Here is a 21,093-nt window from a genome sequence, read left to right on the forward strand (position 1 = left end):
ATTATGTAAGGCACCACCAGATTCCTAATTGCCAGCCCCGGCTCCCCTAGTCTGTTTCCACAGACCAGCTGGCCATCTCTAGGGACCTCTCATCCCTAAGAAAAAACCCAGCACATGTCTGCCAAAGTCTCAAATTAGCAGAATCCCTGGATTCTCGGGCATGGCTTAATGTAGACAGATCGGGCCTTGCATGATTATTGCCAGTGTTTGTGATACTGTGATATATTGTCATCCCTTTGATACTGGCAGCCCTAAAGAAAGTGTGAATTGATAATAATTGTAGAAAATGACATGTGAGATGCAGAACTGATTGTCGCCTGAGGGATCTATCAGATTTTCATTAACTCTAAGAAGGCTGGATCTGACAGTGCTAGAGTGCTTGCAAAATGTCAGCAGTAATTATGAGAGATAGAGTGTTAAAGGGTCAAAAGTTTACAGGGTTTCCGTGGTAGTCTTTTTCAGGTTATTTTGTTAGCACTGATGACATATCAAAGTAATCCCGTTTTAGATCTGTTGACATGCTCATTGTCTGGATCTGTCGTGACACGCTGAAAGGATAAACTGTCAGCATAAACTGGGGAGTGTGCGAACATCTTCGTTAATGTGGTGTATGTGCTCTTGTAAACATGCTAGGAGCATGTCGCCTTGCTCAGATTGAATCTCAGATCAATGGAAAGAAATTGAATTTGTTAGACTGCAATCAGAAGTGTTTATATGCTTTCTCCTCTGACGCTAAGGAAGTTTTTGTAAAAGGAATCACAGCCTTTTTGCAGGAAATGGAGAATATTGATAATTTAATGTTATCTGGTGAATTAAATGGGGATAAAAGAAAATAAATGTTTGTAAATACAGTGCCGTGGCTATTATTTATAAACTGGATTTTTTTGTAAGTTCAGGTACATAGAAACTGCATGTAAATTTGAGGTGTGTGGCACTCTGTACACAGAAACCAGTCTTTGTGGTAAACACTTTCCAAGATATCTGGCTGTTTGTGTGTATATTTGTTTTCTATAGGATTGTTATTTCAGTGAGTGAGTGAATGAGTGAGGGGGGCTTAAAATGTAAAGTCACGCTGAAATTTTCAGCCATATACATCAAGAAAAATCTTGGAACGAAAAGGCATGTTATCAATGCATCAAAGTTCTATTTAAAATCTGTCTGACTTACATTACTTAGTTAAACCAAATTTTTATTGAAACATCTGTTTGTTTTGATTTCTTTAAGCCACACTCATCAATAGTGCAGCTGCACATCACAAAGCAACATATTAAGGATTGTTAGATTTTCATAAATTCCTTACAAATATGATGCAGGACTCACTCACTCACTCACTCATTGTGAGACTTTTCTGAAAAGAAACAAATATTGTCTGATTCTGACCTTACCATGGCATGTTTCTATGAATCGCTAGCAGATAGTGACGATACCAGTTGTTTGTAAAAGGGTATGCATATCCTACAACTTAGTGGCACCCATCACTGAAACAAGCAAAGACTATATAATAAATAAACAAGTTGTTATCCATAAAGTATCTTACTTCCTTAAGCAAAGACTAGTCAGTTATTCACCTAGAAAAATATGGGAACTTGTATAAATTCAAAATAATCAATTTCTTTTTGTCACAGATTAGTCAGAACACAAATATCCTACAAATGTTTTAACATAGAACGTTTTTGAAGACTCATTAAGGCCATGAGCATTCTTACCCTAATCTATCAACTTTTGAGCACGAGTTGTATGTTGCCTTTTGAAATATAAGTATTTTTACACCATGATCAGCGTTATGATCAGCAGGTACCTGCTGGAGCTTGAGATTCAGAGATATTCAACTTTCCAACATAAATCTTTACCTTTTTGTCAAGCAATATTCCATCATCAGCCTTCTACATTTCACAACTTTTAAGGTACAATAAAGTATGTTCTTTCAACAAAATTAATATTTATTCCTACACATAAAACATGAACCAGTGGCCATCCATTACTGAAGACAACTGGAGCAAACCTCAGGCAAATCACCATAAGCTTCCTCTCTGAACAACCAGCAATAAACCATCTACATCAGTGGCTATCACTAAGCATTTAAACAACTTACATGCTTCAGTAGTTCATTGACCATCAGGTGATCAGACAATGAGATCAGATGCATGTATTTATCAATCAGGCGAGGACCAGCATGGACAAGCCGGCTGTATTATACGGAGTGACCATGCAGAAACGCTGAGTGACAATAAATGGCACATTAGGAGCCTGGTTTATTCCATTACCAAAGGTTTAAGCAATGTGCGTGCTTAAAGTGTCAATCACATGTCATCCTTGTTTGTCTTCCCAATCGGCTTGTCAATTACCTACGATCTTGTTTACTTCCTCTGTGCAAGTCAGGATAACAAGAAGTAGGATCTGAAGGCAAGGTGTATACAGGGACAATGTGGGCCAACAAGGTGAATTTGTACTGAAGTTGATCATAACTCCTATACCTACCGGTATATATATGTATAGAGAGAGAGAGAGATGTGGTTTTGAGGTGGCTTTGTTAACTGTTCTTCATGTAATTGTCCAGATTAATTAATTTCAGTATTAACAGATCTTGGATACAGAGTAATGCCATCAGTACCTCAAAGAATCTGTCCTGAAAGTATGGTATCCATAGTAACAAGCTTCCTTGTATCGCTATTTCTATATTAAATATGAAATAACAGATGTATAATAGTGTCAATGATTTTCGTATGCAGTTAAACATCTTGGTTTTGTAGTTTTCGAAGAGACCATCAATTATAGTCAGTGATGCTCAGTTTAAGAAAAGCAGTGTCAATATTTATCAACATTGTTGATGAGAATCCGACGTATACCATCCTGTCACATCAAGTAAAAGCTGTTGAATATAGGTATCTATTTTGAATACATTTGAGTGAGTTTGGTTAGATGCTGCTTGGTATAGTGTTATATCAGTTCTTTCTTGGTGTGTAACTACATTTTGTTTAACAAGACAGATCTGGGATTCAAACCCATGATCATTTGATCCTGAAACAACAAGGGGATGCAACTCTGCTCTGCAACTCGGTACCAAGATCCAGTCCCCATGGGTTTCAATACCAGAATTCCCATATTGCCCATGATTATGATCCTAGATTTGTCCAGAACAACTGTCATGTCCAACAGATCCGGGGCAGTGGGGTAGCCAAATGGTTAAAGCGTTCGCTCATCACACCAAAAACCTGGGTTTGATTCCCCACATGGGTACAATGTTTGAAGCCCATTTCTGGTGTCCCCCGCCGTGATATTGCTGGAATAGTGCTAAAAGCGTTGTAAAACTAAACTCACTTGCTCTCTCCAACATTTTTTTTCATGACTTAAAATGAAACTTTGCTAAAAAATATTGATGCCTTTGAACATTGTGCCAACATTGGACCACACCAGTGTATTACAGACTGTTGCTAAACTGTATTTGCAGTTACCTAGTATATGGACAGTAAGAGAAGTGTTGGTTAGTTTTGGCTCTCCTTTGTGCCAACCTTGAATCAAACTATCCTGTTCCAATGTGACCCAAGTCTGTATCACTGCACAAAATGCTTTATCTGAGATTCATAGACTTTATTTAATCTTAGGTAGATAGGAATTGTTTCAAATCAAACAGAAAGTAAATCATTTCATGTTTATGACAAGTCACTTATTGCTTTTACTAAAATAGAATGTGATACTTGGATGATGTATTATTTGGATGTCATTGACTTGAAAGACCAACTATATGAACATTCTTGTTTCTCTATACCAACTGACCCACATTTTTGGCCCAAGCAGGAGTTTGTAGTTTTAGCCCACCTAATTTTGTTCAGCTTCTTTTGAGGGTTTTTCAAATGGAACCATGAAGGGATATTTTGGTAGAGTTTTTAGAATACTTGTGGAGATCAACAAAGTCTGTATTCATTTAGGTATGCAGGTTGAGGATTGGCCAACCTTGATAACCATATTGTTTTTACAACAAAAATTATTAACTATATCTTAGTTATCATTGAATATATCATATATATATCAGTTATCATTGAATATTGGACAGTGACTTTTCCTCATTTATCAGTGTTCAAACTTAAGCATAAAAGGCAAGGTATCCATGTCATAACCTGAATGTCGAAAGTTTCACAGTGAGTAGCCGACTTGACTCAAATACTAATCGTGCAGACCACAAATACTTCTGGTAACCCACACCCCAAGGCAACCATTTATTCAAAGAAGGGATATAATACAAATAGACCATTGGTGCAATTATTTTACAATGATTGTTGTAAGTTGTAAGTCAGGGCCCCGTTTCACAAAGCTCTCGTAAGCCTAAGATCTCGTAACTTTTCTCATAGCAATCGTACATCCTTTACTGTAGCATAGACTTACGACAGTCATAGCGCTACGATAGCTTTGTGAAACGGGGCCCTGTTCTCAAGGTTGGGTTATGATAGAGACCGGCTAAGATGGCTTTCTGGAGAGGGCTCTGAACTCTTCACAAGGTTCAGTATAAATTAAGCATCATGTTTTTCAGAGATATATGAGAAAGGATTAACTGTCACTGCCTGTAATTAATAATCAAGTGGAAAGCTGGGGCTGGTTGTTTAGTGACGCAGGCCAGCTGGCTGGATATCACAAATGATCACCATAATAGCAGGACATGTTTTAATGATTGTTTACTTGACTGGGTGTGCGAAGCAGCACATCTCATGCAAGCCCAACACACTGACGAACAGTGCTAATTAAACTTGCTACCCCCAGGCCTATCTCGGCAGCAGGATTCCAGAAAGTGGGCAATTTGATAGGCACTTACTGTATGAGAGCCATCAATGATTCACAAGTCTACAACCAGAATTTCCTTTCTCATAACCGAACTACTTTGGTTTCCCAAACAGCTGATCATAGAATCATAAATGTTTGATGCTGTAGTGTGAAACCTAGGTTGGCATGTGAGTGACCTTTCTTCTGGGGTACTTAGTGCCTTGGTTTCAAGGCCATGTGTACATGTCAGCTTGCCATGCTTGTCAACAAGGTCTTTAAGGCATTAAGTACACTATATATGGAAGGGCAGTTTCTTGCCTGGCTGTCGTCATACATGTTGGAGTAAAGTGTTGTATGACGCTGGGGAACAAATTATCCTTTTCAGGGATTTGGTCAGGTTGTGGTCAAAATTGACCTGTGTGTTTCTGTTGTGTAGTGGTTATAAGAAGCCGTGGAATTGTTTTGCCTCTTAAGTGCATGGGATTGTTTCCATGTTTCTGTTTACTTGGCGTTTCAGTTTGTGTTTGTTTGGTACATTTATGTAAATTTACGTCCTATACTTTTATTATGAATAAAACTGCTTCAGTTGTTCTTGCTTACTAAAAATGTTGTGAGCAATATTGTATCCCTGGGAAAGATCAACGCTTTTCACATAGAACACCTAAAAATGTAATATTTTCAGATCTAAAAGACTTTGCTTTTATTTCTTGGTGATTCTATGCTCAACGTGAACTTTACCTGATATGTTTCCGGGATCCACTACTGTCTTCTCTCTTTTCATGATATCCCAGCCATATTGCTCACAATATTAATCACTGCATTGTTTGGTCCAGACTAGATTATTTTAAGGCCACTGTCATATGTATTGCAAGCCCATGAAAACATTGTTTAACTGTCCAGTGTGGTTATGCAGTATTCATATTCTTAAAATGTCTGTTAATCTTCAATGAAAGAGGTTCTCTCATTCAATCAATTCTATATTTTGTGAATTTCAGGGAAAGCAAAGGAGTGGTTTCTTCAAGCAAGCCAAAAAGTCCTACCCCATGTACCCATTCCATGAAGAAAAGATTAAATGGGATGAGTATGGAGAAATCATCAGGTAAGTTAAGTCTTTGTGCTTCTTATCTGTTGATTCTGTAGCCATAGAGGATCAGGTTTTACTGCATTATGTTCACTTGAAGTTGTATACCTGATGCATTGTTTAAGGATATGTCTTTTGGAAGGGTATGAAAGTTTTCCCAGACATTTTTTTAAAAAATATAATCGAATGACGAATGAGTTTTATATGGATGTGTGGTCAATCAATAATGATGTTGAGTCCATCTCACTCTCTCACCTTTCTCAGTTCAGTAAGGTTTCGGCTATGTTTGATATATTCTGCTCAAGTGAGTTGATGTCATATCCTGGATGCATTATCTGTGTAAATATCTCCCAGGAACTACTGAACCAGTGAATCAGGAACGTCAAAAGGCCGTGTATTCAAAATGGCCACCACAGTATCTATGTCAAAAAAACAGTTTATGATGGTTGCAGTTCAGCCTTACCAGAAGCTGAAATTACAGTAACATGTTATATTATACATATTTATCTTACCGAACACCTTAATGTTAATTTTGAATTGTTTGAAGCACAGTACGAATCTTTTTGTAGCCATCGCTAGAATTTGCTGACAAGAAAAACAGATTTAGAGTTATCTCCCTCCCATCGATTTGCATTCGCAAAACATCGGTAATTTCCGCACATTATACGTGATTCAATGTTAATCGCGATAAAGAATTACTACCACGAAGTACCAAATGAGTTGCCATTGACAGCAGGGTACATTGAAATGTTACTCGCTTGTAAGCGGGGTACATTGAAAATAATAGAAGAGCGCTCAGCCAATCAGAAAGCGTCATTTATGTGTGAGGTAAGATAATTGGGATTAAACTTTCTTAGTAAAGTACACATTCTAGTACTTTTGTTGGGTTGAGTCTCATCCGGGATTTGAACCCACACCTTCAGAGTTAGGCACTTAATCTATGGCCTTTTCATATTTTGCAATTTTTGTTATTTTTAATTCTTTGTGTTTCCTTGGTAACAATACATGTTCCAACTCAAACATGTAGCATTTGTTTCCCACCAAGTATAACCTTTCCAGGCTGTAATTTGCCATGAATGTGTTTTGATTTGGAGCAACATTAACAAGTAACAAATTGAACTAATGTGTAAGACCCATGAAAATCCGGGTTAGAATTGATCTTCAGCTACCCATGCTTGTCATAAGAGGCGACTAACGGGATTGGGTTGTCAGACTTGCTGACATGGTTGACACATGTCATTATATCCGAATTGCGTAGATCAATGCTTATGATGTTGATCACTGGATTGTACCAACCTAGAGTGTGGCCTTAAATAAACAAACTAAAAAACTTGTGTAAAAAAAAGTGGAAGTACATTTTTTTAAGAAAAGCATGTACATGAAGATGTAAGTCATGTTGATACAATGGACAGCAGATAATTATCCCCACCTGATGTCAAACAAAACAAACAAAGTATGTCAAATCTTGGTTTGACCTCCTCCACAGGGTGACCGCCTCCGTGGTGTAGTGGTTAGAGCGTCCGCCCAGAGAGCGGAAGGTTGCGGGATTGATCCCGACCGCGTCATACCAAAAGACGTTAAAATATGGTACTTGTTGGTCCCTGCCTGGCGCGCTCGGCATTAATGGGTACAACAAGGACTGGTCGGCTCGGAGTCAGTATAATGTGTCTGTGTGGGGTGTCTATGCTTCGCTGCGGCATGGTATCTCAGTGGGTTAGCACTATAAAACCAGCTGAAGTCTGGGCTAGTACAAGCAGCTGCACATACACACACGCGCGCATGCACATGAGCGAAATATTCTCAAGCACGACGTTAAACCCAATTTCACCTCACCTCACCTCACCTCACCTCCACAGGGGAAGCTAATGAAGCCCATTTTTGTCTACCACCATTTTGAGGTGTCTGTAGTTTTGCCGTAGTATCCTAAAGCAACATGAACTTGACTAAAGAATGTGGGTATTTGACACCTGATCTGAAAAAATTGAAAATGACACCTGATGAATACTCCCACGCTACATGGAAATGTTGCCGCTTATCTTGTCAACTTCACTGAAGACTGGATTGTAATTGTCATCCTGAGTATAGCCTTCACACCAGTTCAGCATATATGTTTTCAAAGACCCTCGAGTTTAATGCCAGTCAAAGGTCCTTGAAATCATTAAATTTCTGCTGTCAAGTTTTCAATATGTATGCCTGGAACTTGGGATCATTGGTGATATGGCATTGATGAACACGACCAGTATTGAGCTCTGAAGCGGATATCAGACTGATCTGAATTGGACTTCATTATTCCCTACTCCAAATATGTATTCCATGTCTGAAGCCTGTGCTCATTACCACACGGTCATTGCAACCTGAGGTCATGTTACCAACAATTGGGGGAAGGTTGTGGAGTCCATATATGCAGGAATGAAGCCAGCAGACGACTAATCTATATGGCAGCTCTATATTCCATGAATTCAAAAACCTTAATATACATTCCGTGTCCACAAAGTGAACCATTACAGTTTGGTGATACTAGGTCATTAGTGCTGAACTCTGTAAAGGTGGCTCAGTGCATACTCTTCTGTCTTGTGGAACTCTGAGTCACAGGCAGTGATTTGATTGATGGACTCTAATTGTCATTCCATGCTGCTACTTATGCAGGAAAGGGTATGATGGTCACTGGCCGGTAGTTTTCACACAGCGGTTATTGGGTACATGCATGTTGGTCTGAGGTTTGTGTATGTTGGTCTGAGGTTTGTGTATGTTGGTCTGAGGTTTGTGTATGTTGGTCTGAGGCTTGTGTATGTTGGTCTGAGGTTTGTGTATGTTGGTCTGAGGTTTGTGTATGTTGGTCAGAGGTTTGTGTATGTTGGTCTGAGGTTTGTGTATGTTGGTCAGAGGTTTGTGTATGTTGGTCAGAAGTTTGTGTATGTTGATCTGAGGTTTGTGTATGTTGATCTGAGGTTTCTGTATGTTGGTCTGAGGTATATCTATGTTGGTCTGAGGTACAGCAACATGGTCAGAGGTACATGTTCCTTGGTTCCTTTGTGTATGTTGGTCTGAGGTACGTGTTTGTTGGTCTGATGTACAGAAAGATGGTACAGGTATCGTGAGAAGTACATGTGAGATGGTCTGAAGTACATGTTTGTTGGTATGAGATATGTGTATGTTGGTCTGAGATACAGTAAGATGGTCTAAGGTACAGGTATGTTGATGAGAGATACTTGTAGGAAAGCGTTTCCTATTCTCGCGGTACTTACGGATATCGGCTGAAAAATAACACAAACAATTCTTATCATATGAATGCTTGTTGTTTTTAAATGAAGGGACCGCCTCCGTGGTGTAGTGGTTAGAGCGTCCGCCTCCGTGGTGTAGTGGTTAGAGCATCCGCCTTGAGAGCGGAAGGTCGCGGGTTCGATCCCCAACCGCGTCATACCAAAAGACGTTAAAATATGGTACTTGTTGGTCCCTGCCAGGCTCTCGGCATTAATGGGTATAACAAGGACTGGTCGGCTCGGAGTCAGTATAATGTGTCTGAGTGGGGTATTCATGCTTCACTGTAACATGGTATCTCAGTGAGCTAGCACTATAAAACCAGCTTCAGTCTTAGTTAGTACAAGCAGCCGCACATACACATACACACGCATGCACGTCGTCATATGAGCAAAATATTCTCAAGCACGATGTTAAACCCAATTTCACCTCACCTCACCTTTTAAATGAAGGGCCTTCTCCTCTAACATCTACATCTATCAGCTGCCAGATCCATCAGGTGAATTACCACTCGTGAGCCCGGTGATAAACAATACGATCCGTCATTGACGAAACGAGGCTTCTCCCATTCTCGCGGTATTACCAGGAATTAACGTTATTGAGTGTATGTAAGAGCAATCCTGTTGGAAAGGGCGGGGAAAAAGTAATGATATGTCCAAGTTGGTGTAAACTCCCCAATATTCATGATACTGCAAGATTTTGATCACTCACAGACTTGGGCCACTTCCTAGTTACCAGTCGGTGATATAAACAACCGCTAAGTGTCGCACATCGGCGATTTCGGCAGAAAACGTGTTTACCGCAAGAATAGGAAACCTGTGAAAATAGGAGACGGACCTATATGTGGCTTGAGGTAGGTGTATGTTGGTGTGAGTTACGTTATAATGGTCTGGTATAAGAATGATGGTCAGAGGTCGATGCATGCTCATCTGAAGTAAATTTCTGATGGTCTAAAGTACATGCATGATGATCTGTTGGTACATATTTGATGCCATACAGGCACTCCAGCACCTTGTTGTCCTCACTAACTTGCAACTGTTGCCTTGAAAGAAGGGAAGCATGATTTATTTGTCTACCACACAACTCTGTTGAGTCTGTGAAGTGACTGTTGTGAACTTTTCCTGATTGGATTAGCATTACTTATATCTGCATGGGAAGACAATGTGCTCGGTCTCATTTGTCCAACTGATGCGTACAGGGTGTGTGAACTGCTTGTTCCCTGAATAGACTTGACCATGATTGAATTCAAGGGGCAGTCTGATGGAAGACAGGCACCGAGTCGGATGATGCTGACAAAGTTCAATGAAATTCCTGCTCCTAATTTGATTAATAACTTACATTATATATTTCTGTGGAGGACCTGTTCAACATCAAATGATCAGCACTGCATTTAGTTGGTAATAGTTGTAAATTTTAGCACAAATCCAAGTAAGGATTCCATATATGAATCAGGAGGTGGACTTTGTTTCCTGGTAAGTCTGGAGAGTAGGTTTGATGTCATGGGGCTTCTGACTTGAAATGGTCCTGGGCATTAATGCCTGTTTATGTGAAGCAGGAAAGACAGCTATTTGGTGCCATGATTGGTAACAAACTATATAGATGCAGCTACAATGGATGGCACTTGGACGGGTACCTTGTGTGAAGTACTTTGTGAACTGGTTTCTGAAATGAATGCTGCATAAGTTAATAAAACTTTAAATGAATTTAATTTTTCCACCATATGCTCAGAGATTGAATGTGGGTTATATATTACTTTCCTAGGAATTCAGTAAAGGATGGTGCAGTGGGATGAAAGGTTAAGTTTCAAGCAATCAAAGCTTGCAAGGCCATTTCTAGCATCAGTGACAGATGGTCAGGCATGGTGACTTGGTGAATAGCGTATCATTGTACCCAGTTGGCCTGGATTGTTGCTCATGATATCAATCACTGGTTTGACTGGTCCATATTCGATCATGTACAGAGCACTGTCATATCAATAAGGATTGGTCTTAGTGACATCTAAGGGAGCAGTTTAAAAAAAAAATAGGTTAAAAGTTTAAGACACACATATGCCCAAAACACTGAAAACACACTAGTCTGTCATGTGGATCCTGAAACAAATATACTCAATACAGCCCATTCAAGTTTAGAAAATATGTGGCAAGTCATGATTACCAGTTTTAGCTTCATCTGAAAATGTAGAAATTCTCTGGGCTCTTTTATATTATATTTTCTGACTATAATTTAGGAACCATTTTAGGCCAGACCAATTTTATTTCTTGTTTTACGGATCTGCCTGTGGTATTTTTTCAAGAATAAGAAAAAAATATAAATTAATTTTCACCGCTCAAAAAATAAAATCCTAATGTTTTTATTGGCCAAAAATGTAAACTTACAGAAAAAGTTTTTTTTTTTTTTTTTTGCCCCTTATACACTTTTTAAAATGCCAAAAGTAAAATACTTTGAGTATTTAGAAGGAATATTTCTTTGACTGGTGATTTTATTCTAATTTGTTTTCCCTCCTGCCTTTAGCTTTTCTGAGGACAAAAATCCGTAAAACAAGAAATTATATTGGTCTGGCCTTATATAAAATATTTTCATATCAGAGACTAAATGTTAGCCTTAAAAAGAATACACATCCTCGAATAGATTTTCATTTTTACGATATGCAAATTTTGTTCTAGAACAAAATATTGACTTAAGTTAACGAAGTCACATTCAAAGCATATTATGTGGACTCCATATACAAGTAGGTTTGTTTTTATATCTATTTGTACACACAGGTTATTATGTTTAAACAAGAATAACATCTGATATAAACAACTTGATGTTCAAGCACTAAGGAGTGCGTCCATAACAAAGAGTGGAGTAGCTTCATGTATGGAGGTTTTTATAGGGAACACCATCCAAAGGACAAAACAGCCTTTACTTTTGTCAGCCAATATTGTGAATAGGTTTTGGACAACATGCCTGCTTTTAGCAAATAATAGCTTCTAAACTGCATGAGAGTCTCAGTGTGGTAGTAAGTTGATATATTTTTTCTCAAAGAGTGAAGTTCTATCAAAAGTGGAGATCTCTATGATAAAACAGAGCCCAAGTTTTGACTCATGTCTGTCTTTCAACAAAGGTGCTGTCTCTTCAAAATAATACTTTCACTTAAAGATTTTTCCAGTGTATCACTTTTCAAAACCTTGAGGATAGGATCTGGCACGCCCAAGATACACCTATACTGGCCCTCAGACATCTGCGACCCTCTCAAATAAATGCTTTTAAAAGTGCTGCAGTTGTACGAAACAGTTCTTGAAATGGCTATAATTCCAAGAGGAACAAACAACCCCTCATAATGACTTCCTTATCAGGGCGGTGGGGTAGCCTAGTGGCTTGTCACACTGAAGACCAGGGTTCGAATCCCCACATGGGTACAATGTGTGAAGCCCATTTCTGGTGGACCCCGCCATGATGTTGCTGGAATATTGCTAAAAGCGGCGTAAAACCAAACTCAGTCAGTCAGTCAGTCAGTCAGTCAGTCAGTCAGTCAGTCAGTCAGTCTTCAGTCAGTCAGTCTTCCTTATCAGTTATGTTAATGAGCGATGTTACAATAATGTCCCTCTATCAGCTGACATGGATAAAGAACTGTAACAGAAATCTTGAAGCTCTGAAACTTTTGGATTTCCTGGTTAAAGTTGAAATATTTTCATCTGACTTTAGATGACTGGCCTGTGTTTTCATGAACAAAAATGTCCTTGAAAACAGATTTCACACTGCTGAGTTTGATGGATACGCTCCAAGACTGCCTGCATACTGTTATTGGAAGCTTGAAATGATAGTCATAAGCATATCACATTGACCCTGCAGGCATCATGTTCCATTGATTGTAACCGAAACCACTGACAGTGTTCCCTCTACAAACATTAGTAACATCATATGGGGTTTTTGCAGTGCAAGGGAACCTCAAGATGTATATTTTGAGGGGTTTTTCACTGACAGCAAGGTTGCGACCTTGGCTTCGTATCTTTAGGCAATCTTTATGTAATGTGATATATATCATTATTCTCATAATGAAGGCTGTCTTGGTGTTGGATGGAAATGCTCTGAGATATTGGAATGAGTTCAGATCCTGTCACTTGACTCCCAAAGGTTTAACAAAAAACTAGTTTTGTGTTTCAGATTGTGAGTGAACTGCTAATGCTTTTAGCTCACTGTGACTGAAGCTTCATGTGAGTTTGTTTCGTACTTGGCTGTTTGGTGTAAACTTTCAGACTTTTCTCATGGTATAAAACCATCTGAGACACTGTGAAATATGATCGCTCATTTCCCATCAATTGTGATGGTGTGCAGCAATATCTAGATTCATCATTCAGCTTTGGGTTTTTTTCCTTATCAGTTATGTTAATGAGCAATGTTACAATAATGTTCCTCTATCAGCTGGCATCTGAACATGGATAAATAACTCTTACAGAAGTCTTGAAGCTCTGAAACTTTTGGATTTTGATGTTTAACTGGTACTGTGGTTCCTGCATGTCGTTGTGCAGAGTTCTGTCCCTTTGTTATGACGGATCCTAATATCATGTGTTTGAATCACAGATTCAGCTGGGTTATTATTCTTTGACAGGTTTATACCTATGACTTTTATCATCCAAACCTGTGTTCCACATCGGTTATTGCTCGTGTCAGATCAAACAACATCTCATAGATATTGTTTTGACAGTTGATTTTGTAAAATGCCCTGACAATGCTATGACATCATGAACTTGATGACGTCTCTATATAGTGGTCAACATTGTGTTCAACCACTAACTGAAATTACCATAATAACGACGATATTCATTAAGATTGTCAGTCTACATTTGCCTGTTCATATGCAATTCATATATGTTTAGCCAAGCATTTAGGGACAGTGTATTATAACAGTGGTAGTTATATATGTATTTTCTTTTCCCAGGTGAACTAAACAGAGTTACATTTGAAAAAAGTGTTTTGATCATTACCTTCTTCAAATAATTATTTCAAATAAATAATATCTAAGCTATCAAATGATCTAAAGTAGGTGAGCTATAGTCTCTGAGTTTACATTTTGTAATATGATGTAGATATAAAAAAAGAAAAATTCAGACTATCATGAGCTCAAAGGTGTGATTCAATCAAATTGAAGTCCATGAATTTTTTTCTTTGGGCATAATATATGTCTTGTCCCAGCAGGGTAAATATGGTTATTTGAACATCGATTTGACGAAATTCACAGACATTGCATTTTGTTTAAGATAGCCTTAGTGTGTAAGGGGATTTCTTTTGTGTTAAATCACTGCTAGCTGTGGGTATACATTTGACATTGAAGATATATCAATTTTTTTAATATTTTTAGTATTTTAGGAAAGGATTGTCTTTGCAACATGTTCCTACTGTGTGGTTTGGCAACATTTGTTGTGGGAGTATGTTTGTGTTTTAACAATTTTATAGTTAATTCCTCCTGATTTATGTACCCTCATTGTCAGGGAAAATAGTACGCAATGCCCGACATGTTAAACTTTTTCCTAGAATTATTTAGTATCCAAGACATTGTGAAGTGTATAGAGAACAACCATTTCATATCCATCAAATGGTAAGAATATTTTTTCAGTCACATCTTCAAGATTTACAAAAGAAATTCACTGGAACAAGAATAAAATAATCATTTCTTTTAGCAACACATTTTGTTGAACTTGAGGAAAAAATATTTTTCTGACTGGTTTGTGGAAGAATTTGCCTTTTCTGATGTATATAATGGTCCATTGCTCTTAATGTGTTTTAAAAGGGTAAAAAAGCATTCCCATCATGCTTGGAACCAAAACTTGAAAACTGTTCAGTGTTTTTCAACAAATCAGCGTTATGCACTCATCAGGTCAACTGGTGCCTTTTGATATTTGAATTATTTTCTAAATATCATTAGTAATGGTTCCATGGAAACGATTTGGACAGCTCTAGGCTTTTGAGCTATTACTCTAATAATGATCATTTTGGCATGATATTATACACATGCAAACACTACATGCTCCACTATTACCTTTCCAAATAATTCAAGTTATCTTTATAAAATAAAATTTTAGAATTTGTTTTCCTGGGGTTTTTTAAAGTTAAATATGACTAGGTGTTGTCACTGTATGATTGAAATAACACAGATGCAAAGTTAAATTAAAACTCACTCACTTATAAAATTATAATGTTTCCATGGAAATGATTTTGATAAGCTCTTAAACAGGAACTGTTTGTTTCCCTTAAAAAACTCTGCAGCCAATTAATATTTCTGCATGAAAGCATCATCTTTCCTGGCTGTGATTTGTCATTATTGTTTTTCACTTGACAAACACCTAGTTAAAGGAGCAACATGAACAGATAAACAAAAAGGAATAACTGAAGGCATGTTCTTACAAATAAAAATACATTCTAGTTTTTGTAATTTGTCTCATCTATCAAAGCAACTAGTAGTCTCGCAAGGCAGGGTATTGACTTCAACTATTGATGTTTTCTTTGTCATTGATGCTGTGTCAAGGGTTCTTACAATAATTGCAATGCATCAACAGATGAATCAATCATCATCAAACCCTACTGTATGTACATAGGACAGATGTTATCAATCGTACTTGCTTCATCGATCTGCAAACACCCGCTTTCAACACGATTTGTTTGGTTTTGGATCGTCTTGCTTCCATCTGGCTCACCTCAACACATTACCATATTAACTCCATAAGTGATGAAGAGTTCATTCAAGTCTGTAATTGATATATTATTATTGTTATCTTCTTTTTTATCAGTTACAGAAACAGCTACTAAATGTCACACAAAAATCTTCTTGAAAAGTTAAGGTTTCTACTTAAGGGTTGAGACCCGTGAAGATCCGGGGTAGAATAGGTCTTCAGCAACCCATGTGCTTGCCATAAAAAGGCGACTATCTTGTCGTAAGAGGCGACTAACGGGATCGGGTGGTCAGTTTCGCTGACTTGGTTGACACATGTCATAGGTTCCCAATTGAGCAGATCGATGCTCATGCTGTTGATCACTGGATTGTCTGGTCCAGACTCGATTATTTACAGACCGCCGCCATATAGCTGGAATATTGCTGAGTGCGGCGTAAAACTAAACTCACTCACTCACTCACTCACTTAAGGGTTGTATTATTAACTTAGCATCCTTGTGGAACATAAACCAGTACCAGTTGTCCTTTTTTTAAACTCAAGTATAACCTTGCTTGTGTTCTCAAAAGTTGTCTGTATCTAACTCATCTGATTTGGGCCAAGCACTACCCTGGTTGTCTGGTTTTGTCTGTAGCACAGGCTCCGAAGAAATAAAATAGTAATTACCCAAAATTATATCTGTACAGGAAATTTGATTTAAAGAATTAAAGTTGCAAGGTTACTGACCGAAATAGTAAAAGAAAGAATTGTATAATCTTTTGTTGTCATATATTCATATATTCATGAAACAAAAGGGCTACAAAGGCTCAAAACACCTGTGAAGATGTGGGTTAGAATTGGTCTTCAGTGTCCCATGCTTGTGGTAAGAGGTGGCTAACGGATAGCGTGGTCAGGCTAGCTGGCTTGTTTGACACATGTCGTAGAACGATGCTCATGCTGTTGATCACTGGATTATCTGGTCCAGACTCGATTATATACAGACTGCAGCCTTATAGCTGGAATATTGCTGAGTGTGGCGTTGAACAACAAACCAACCCAGCAACCAAAAACCAACAAAAGCTCAAATGTGAAGGTGAGCTACAGTACCTACACTTTGTTACAGAGCTACAATTTATTATCTACTTGTGTCATTGTGGTCAGCCTTGCTTTATTTGCCCAATAAACTCCCCTGTGATGGCACATGCTGATGATGCAATTCTGTCTTCTCCAGACTGGAAGATTACACAATACTTGATGTGGTGGCTCCTGATGAAGACATGGCAACTGTGAGTATGCTTTATTGAACTGTACCTTGCTGGCTTGATACTGAAGAAACATTGTCTCATGATGCATGTAGATTCACCATCAAACTTACAGGAATCACCACAGCAAAGTGAACTGGACATGATTCATGCTGTCTTCCCAACATCCAATTTTAAGATGAAGTGAATCCGAGCTGAAAATAGCTTCAGCATTGATTGTGTTCAATCGTTGACAAATATTGCAAATTATTTTTTCTATTATTTCTTTTATTTTCTTAAAATGAACAGTCAGTTATAACTAATCAACCCTCAAGCATGCTCTTCTCAGAAGAGTGGTGAAATAACCTTTGGAAATTGATTTAATTAATGACATCAATCAGATGTCTCAAGTTGAGTTCTATTTCAATTCTCAAACGTTCTTTATGTCAATATTGAAGCAAAAAAACTTCAGAAATAATTACATTATTGATTGAATTTTTCTAGTGGGTGTGTGTTTGTTTGGGATGTTGTTTTGTCACTTGAATCCCCTTGACTGTGTTGAACAAATGTCAGATGAAATTGTTTTTCAAATACAGCTAATGTTTTAAGCACTGTTTAAGCTTTCTGTAATGGCTGTGAATTTCATGTGTCAAAACATCATTACCAACCTTCAGTCCAAAGTCCTCCTAATGAGGCAAGGTGCCTCAGCCTTTTCATTTAAACCACATTACATTGTCATTTAAGCACTTCTGTGTCTCAAAACATTTTAGAGATGTCATCTTGGAATGGCTTGACAAATAATACATTACATCAGGCCAAAAAAAACAGATGAAAAAAACTCATCTATTTGTTAATTACTATCAGGCCATTATCCTGTGACTTAAATATTGATAAGTGCAGAGATGAACAACATAGATTGTGATACATGCTGATGTGACATTGTTTGGTTTGTGAACTTGACTGTATATACATGTTATCTCATGATGAAACCTAGGTAGGACACAGTCAGCGAGGACGTATGGTTTAACACATCTTAGCACAGTATTTCAGTTATATAACAGCTTCATTTGAGAAGATAACCGTGAAGGTACAGGTTAAAATATTGATCTTCAGTAACCCATGCTTGTCATAAAAGGCGACTAACGGGATCGGGTGGTCAGGCTCGCTGACTTGGTTGACACATGTCATCGGTTCCCAACTGCGCAGATTGATGCTCATGCTATTGATCACTGGATTGTCTGGTCCAGACTCGATTATTTACAGACCGCCACCATATAGCTGGATTATTGCGGAGTAAGGCGTAAAACTAAACTCACTCACTCACTTATTTGGGAAGACATCAGAAAGTGATTCAGGGATTTTATGTTTGCAACTTTGGTGAAACCACAAGAGCAAGTATGTAGCTCCCAAACCTGGAAATAGAATCGTGGATTCAAATCCATTATCTTTTGTTTCTGACACACTTACGGGAGACAGTTCTATGGTCACCTTCTGTGTCTCAAGGATTAGCATATTTTAACCTTCCCCTGGATCAATTCCTGGGGTTCTTGTCATCACAAATTACCTGCCTTTGATTTTCATTAGCATTTTACCGACCAATCAAATGTCAGCATAAGTGAAAGGGTAAGGGAGGTAACTAATACTACCTGGAACTCAAAGCCATGATGGACATGAAATCATCCCATCCATGATAAAGATTTTTATTACCTTCTTCAGCGTGTCAGTCAGTTTTTCAAAGTTGAATTTCTCACAAGTTCAACTATGATCAGCGGGACTGGCCATGATGTTATTGATATGGCCAACCAAACATCAGTTCACCTTCTGATTGGTATGTAAGACCTGGTAGTATAGCCAGTCAAATTGGCAAATGGAAATGGAGTACCCAGGTAATTTGAGATTGCGAGAACCACCGGAATTGGTCCAGGTATTAGTGTAAACCAACATCCGGGCCCTGGAGATGTAGAGGATGCTCTACAGTGGGACTGCTTCAAATTTCAAAACACAGTAGGTTTATCTTTTAACTGAATCTCCCATGAAACACAACCGCCTCTAACCGCCTCCATCGTGTAGTGGTGAGAGCGGAAGGTCGTGGGGTCGATCCCCGGCCACATCATACCAAAAGACGTTAAAATATGGTGCTTGTTGGTCCCTGCCTGGCGCTTAGCATTAATGAGTACAACAAGGACTGGTCGGCTCGGAGTCAGTGTAATGTGTCTGAGTGGGGTATTCATGCTTAAATGTGGCATGGTATCTCAGTGAACTAGCACTATAAAACCAACTTAAGTCTGGGTTAGTACAAGCAGCCACACATACATATGCATGCACGTCGTCATATGAGCGAAATATTCTTAAGTGCAACGTGAAACCCCATTTCACCTCACCTCCCACGAAACACAAGATTAGTCTTGGGGAAATTGGTTATTTGAGAAAAGTCGTCAAGTTTGCTCCACCCCATTTAGAATGTAATGAAATATGTTTTTGCTCTGATCTATTAAAACTTCAAAGCACTATAATAGTTCCAGACAAAACTGTACTTCATTATTATATGTGAGGTAGAGCAAAATTTTCTTATATATATACATGTATTACATGTTTTGTCACTACTTTTAGCTATTCTGCTTGATCCATACAAAATTGTTTTCTATATATTTACATTTACTATTAGTTTAATTCAGTTCACATTTGTAGCAAAATTGGGTCAACGTTTTAGCTGTTAAATGCTCACAGTAGTCTTTTTGAGTTTAGAAGATTGATATAAACTCTTCAAAAAAAGAAACGCAAAAGGCAAATTGTGAACAAGTTTATTCCGGGTAGTTCTGTATGACATTTGTAAAACTTTGCACATGCACTGAAGAACATCCAAAGTCTGCAAAGGTGAAGTCCACGGTCACTAGGTGAAGTTTAACCTCACACAACGTCAATAACAAGTATCACTCGTCCCAAAGATGTTCAATGGGGTTTAAATCTGGTGATCTGGAGGGTCAGGGTAGAATGTTGATGTTGTGGTTTCTCAAGAAGGCAGTGGTGAGTCGGGCTGTGTGAGGACGGGCGTTGTCCTGCTGAAAAACGTCGTTGACATTCACCATGATGGGTTGCACATGGGGCCTAAGAATCTCGTCGACATATCGTTGAGCCATAAGATTCCATCGAATGTGCACAAGGTCTGTTCTGGCATTGAAGGTGATGGCACCCCACATCATGACACTATCACCACCAAATCTTCCTGCACACAGTTTGCTGCAAAACGTTCACCTCGCCGACGGTAAACACGGGTCCTTCCATCCTGCCTACGAAACATAAAACGTGATTCATCGCTGAACCAAACACGCCTCCATCGTAGATGAGGCCATACCCGATGTGCCCAAGACCACTGCAGCCGTGCTTGACGATGTTGCTGGGTGAGGATGACGCCTCTGACCGGATGTCGAGGTCGGATTCCTGCATCTCGTAGAAGGTTGAGGCATAAGCCGTCGCGGTGGTGGTCCTTTCCGAAAGTGACGTAACCGGATGTAGCTATCTTGTGCGGGCGTGGTCACATGAGGTCTGCCGGATCTGGGATGGTCACGAGTTGATCCATGTTGTTGGTGACGATTCCATAGCCTTTTGATGGTGCTTGGGAGGACATTCACAGTCTGGCAATATCTGATCGAGATTCACCTGCTTCCAAGCGACTAATGGCGTTGTTGCGTTGTGCTTCATTCAGTCTGGGCATGACTGTATTGCGTGTCGGTGGCTTAACACTGTGCAATGGAAACCGAAAACCCGTCACTTTTATAGGGATTTTGCTCATGTCGTACGTGCAGAACATGAAGATCTCTCAAACAAATTTTATTGTCATTTTTTTCTGACAATCAGTGCCTCAACACGTGTAACATGGCATACTGTGAGCTTGTAACGTTATTACATATGTTTCTCTTTAAAACCAGAAACATATCCCTTTTGCGTTTCTTTTTTTTAAGAGTATATATGGATACACAGTGAGGCATATCATGACACCTCTGATGACTCCGTAAGTTTCAGGAACAGTAGATACATGTAGAAACAAAGGCTTATTAGGGCAACTATACTCCAACATTCACCAGCGCCACTTTAATTACCCCTTCATGATCACCAGGTGCCCGTTAACCAATCATGG

General features: G+C 38.7%; 1 protein-coding gene across 3 annotated transcripts in view; it reads left to right on the plus strand.

Moving 5' to 3' along the window:
* Positions 1-21,093, plus strand: part of LOC124275568 (cleavage and polyadenylation specificity factor subunit 2-like) — a 188,458-nt gene that overhangs the window by 147,522 nt on the left and 19,843 nt on the right. For all 3 annotated transcript variants that reach the window (XM_046711149.1, XM_046711151.1, XM_046711152.1), the window contains 2 exons: positions 5,748-5,851; positions 16,949-17,003. In XM_046711149.1, the coding sequence (XP_046567105.1) occupies positions 5,748-5,851; positions 16,949-17,003 (159 nt within the window). The remainder of the gene's footprint in view (positions 1-5,747; positions 5,852-16,948; positions 17,004-21,093) is intronic.

The sequence above is a fragment of the Haliotis rubra genome, unplaced genomic scaffold (assembly GCF_003918875.1).
Source record: "Haliotis rubra isolate DU_JTF1 unplaced genomic scaffold, ASM391887v1 Scf20, whole genome shotgun sequence".
Classification (NCBI taxonomy): Eukaryota; Metazoa; Mollusca; class Gastropoda; order Lepetellida; family Haliotidae; genus Haliotis; species Haliotis rubra.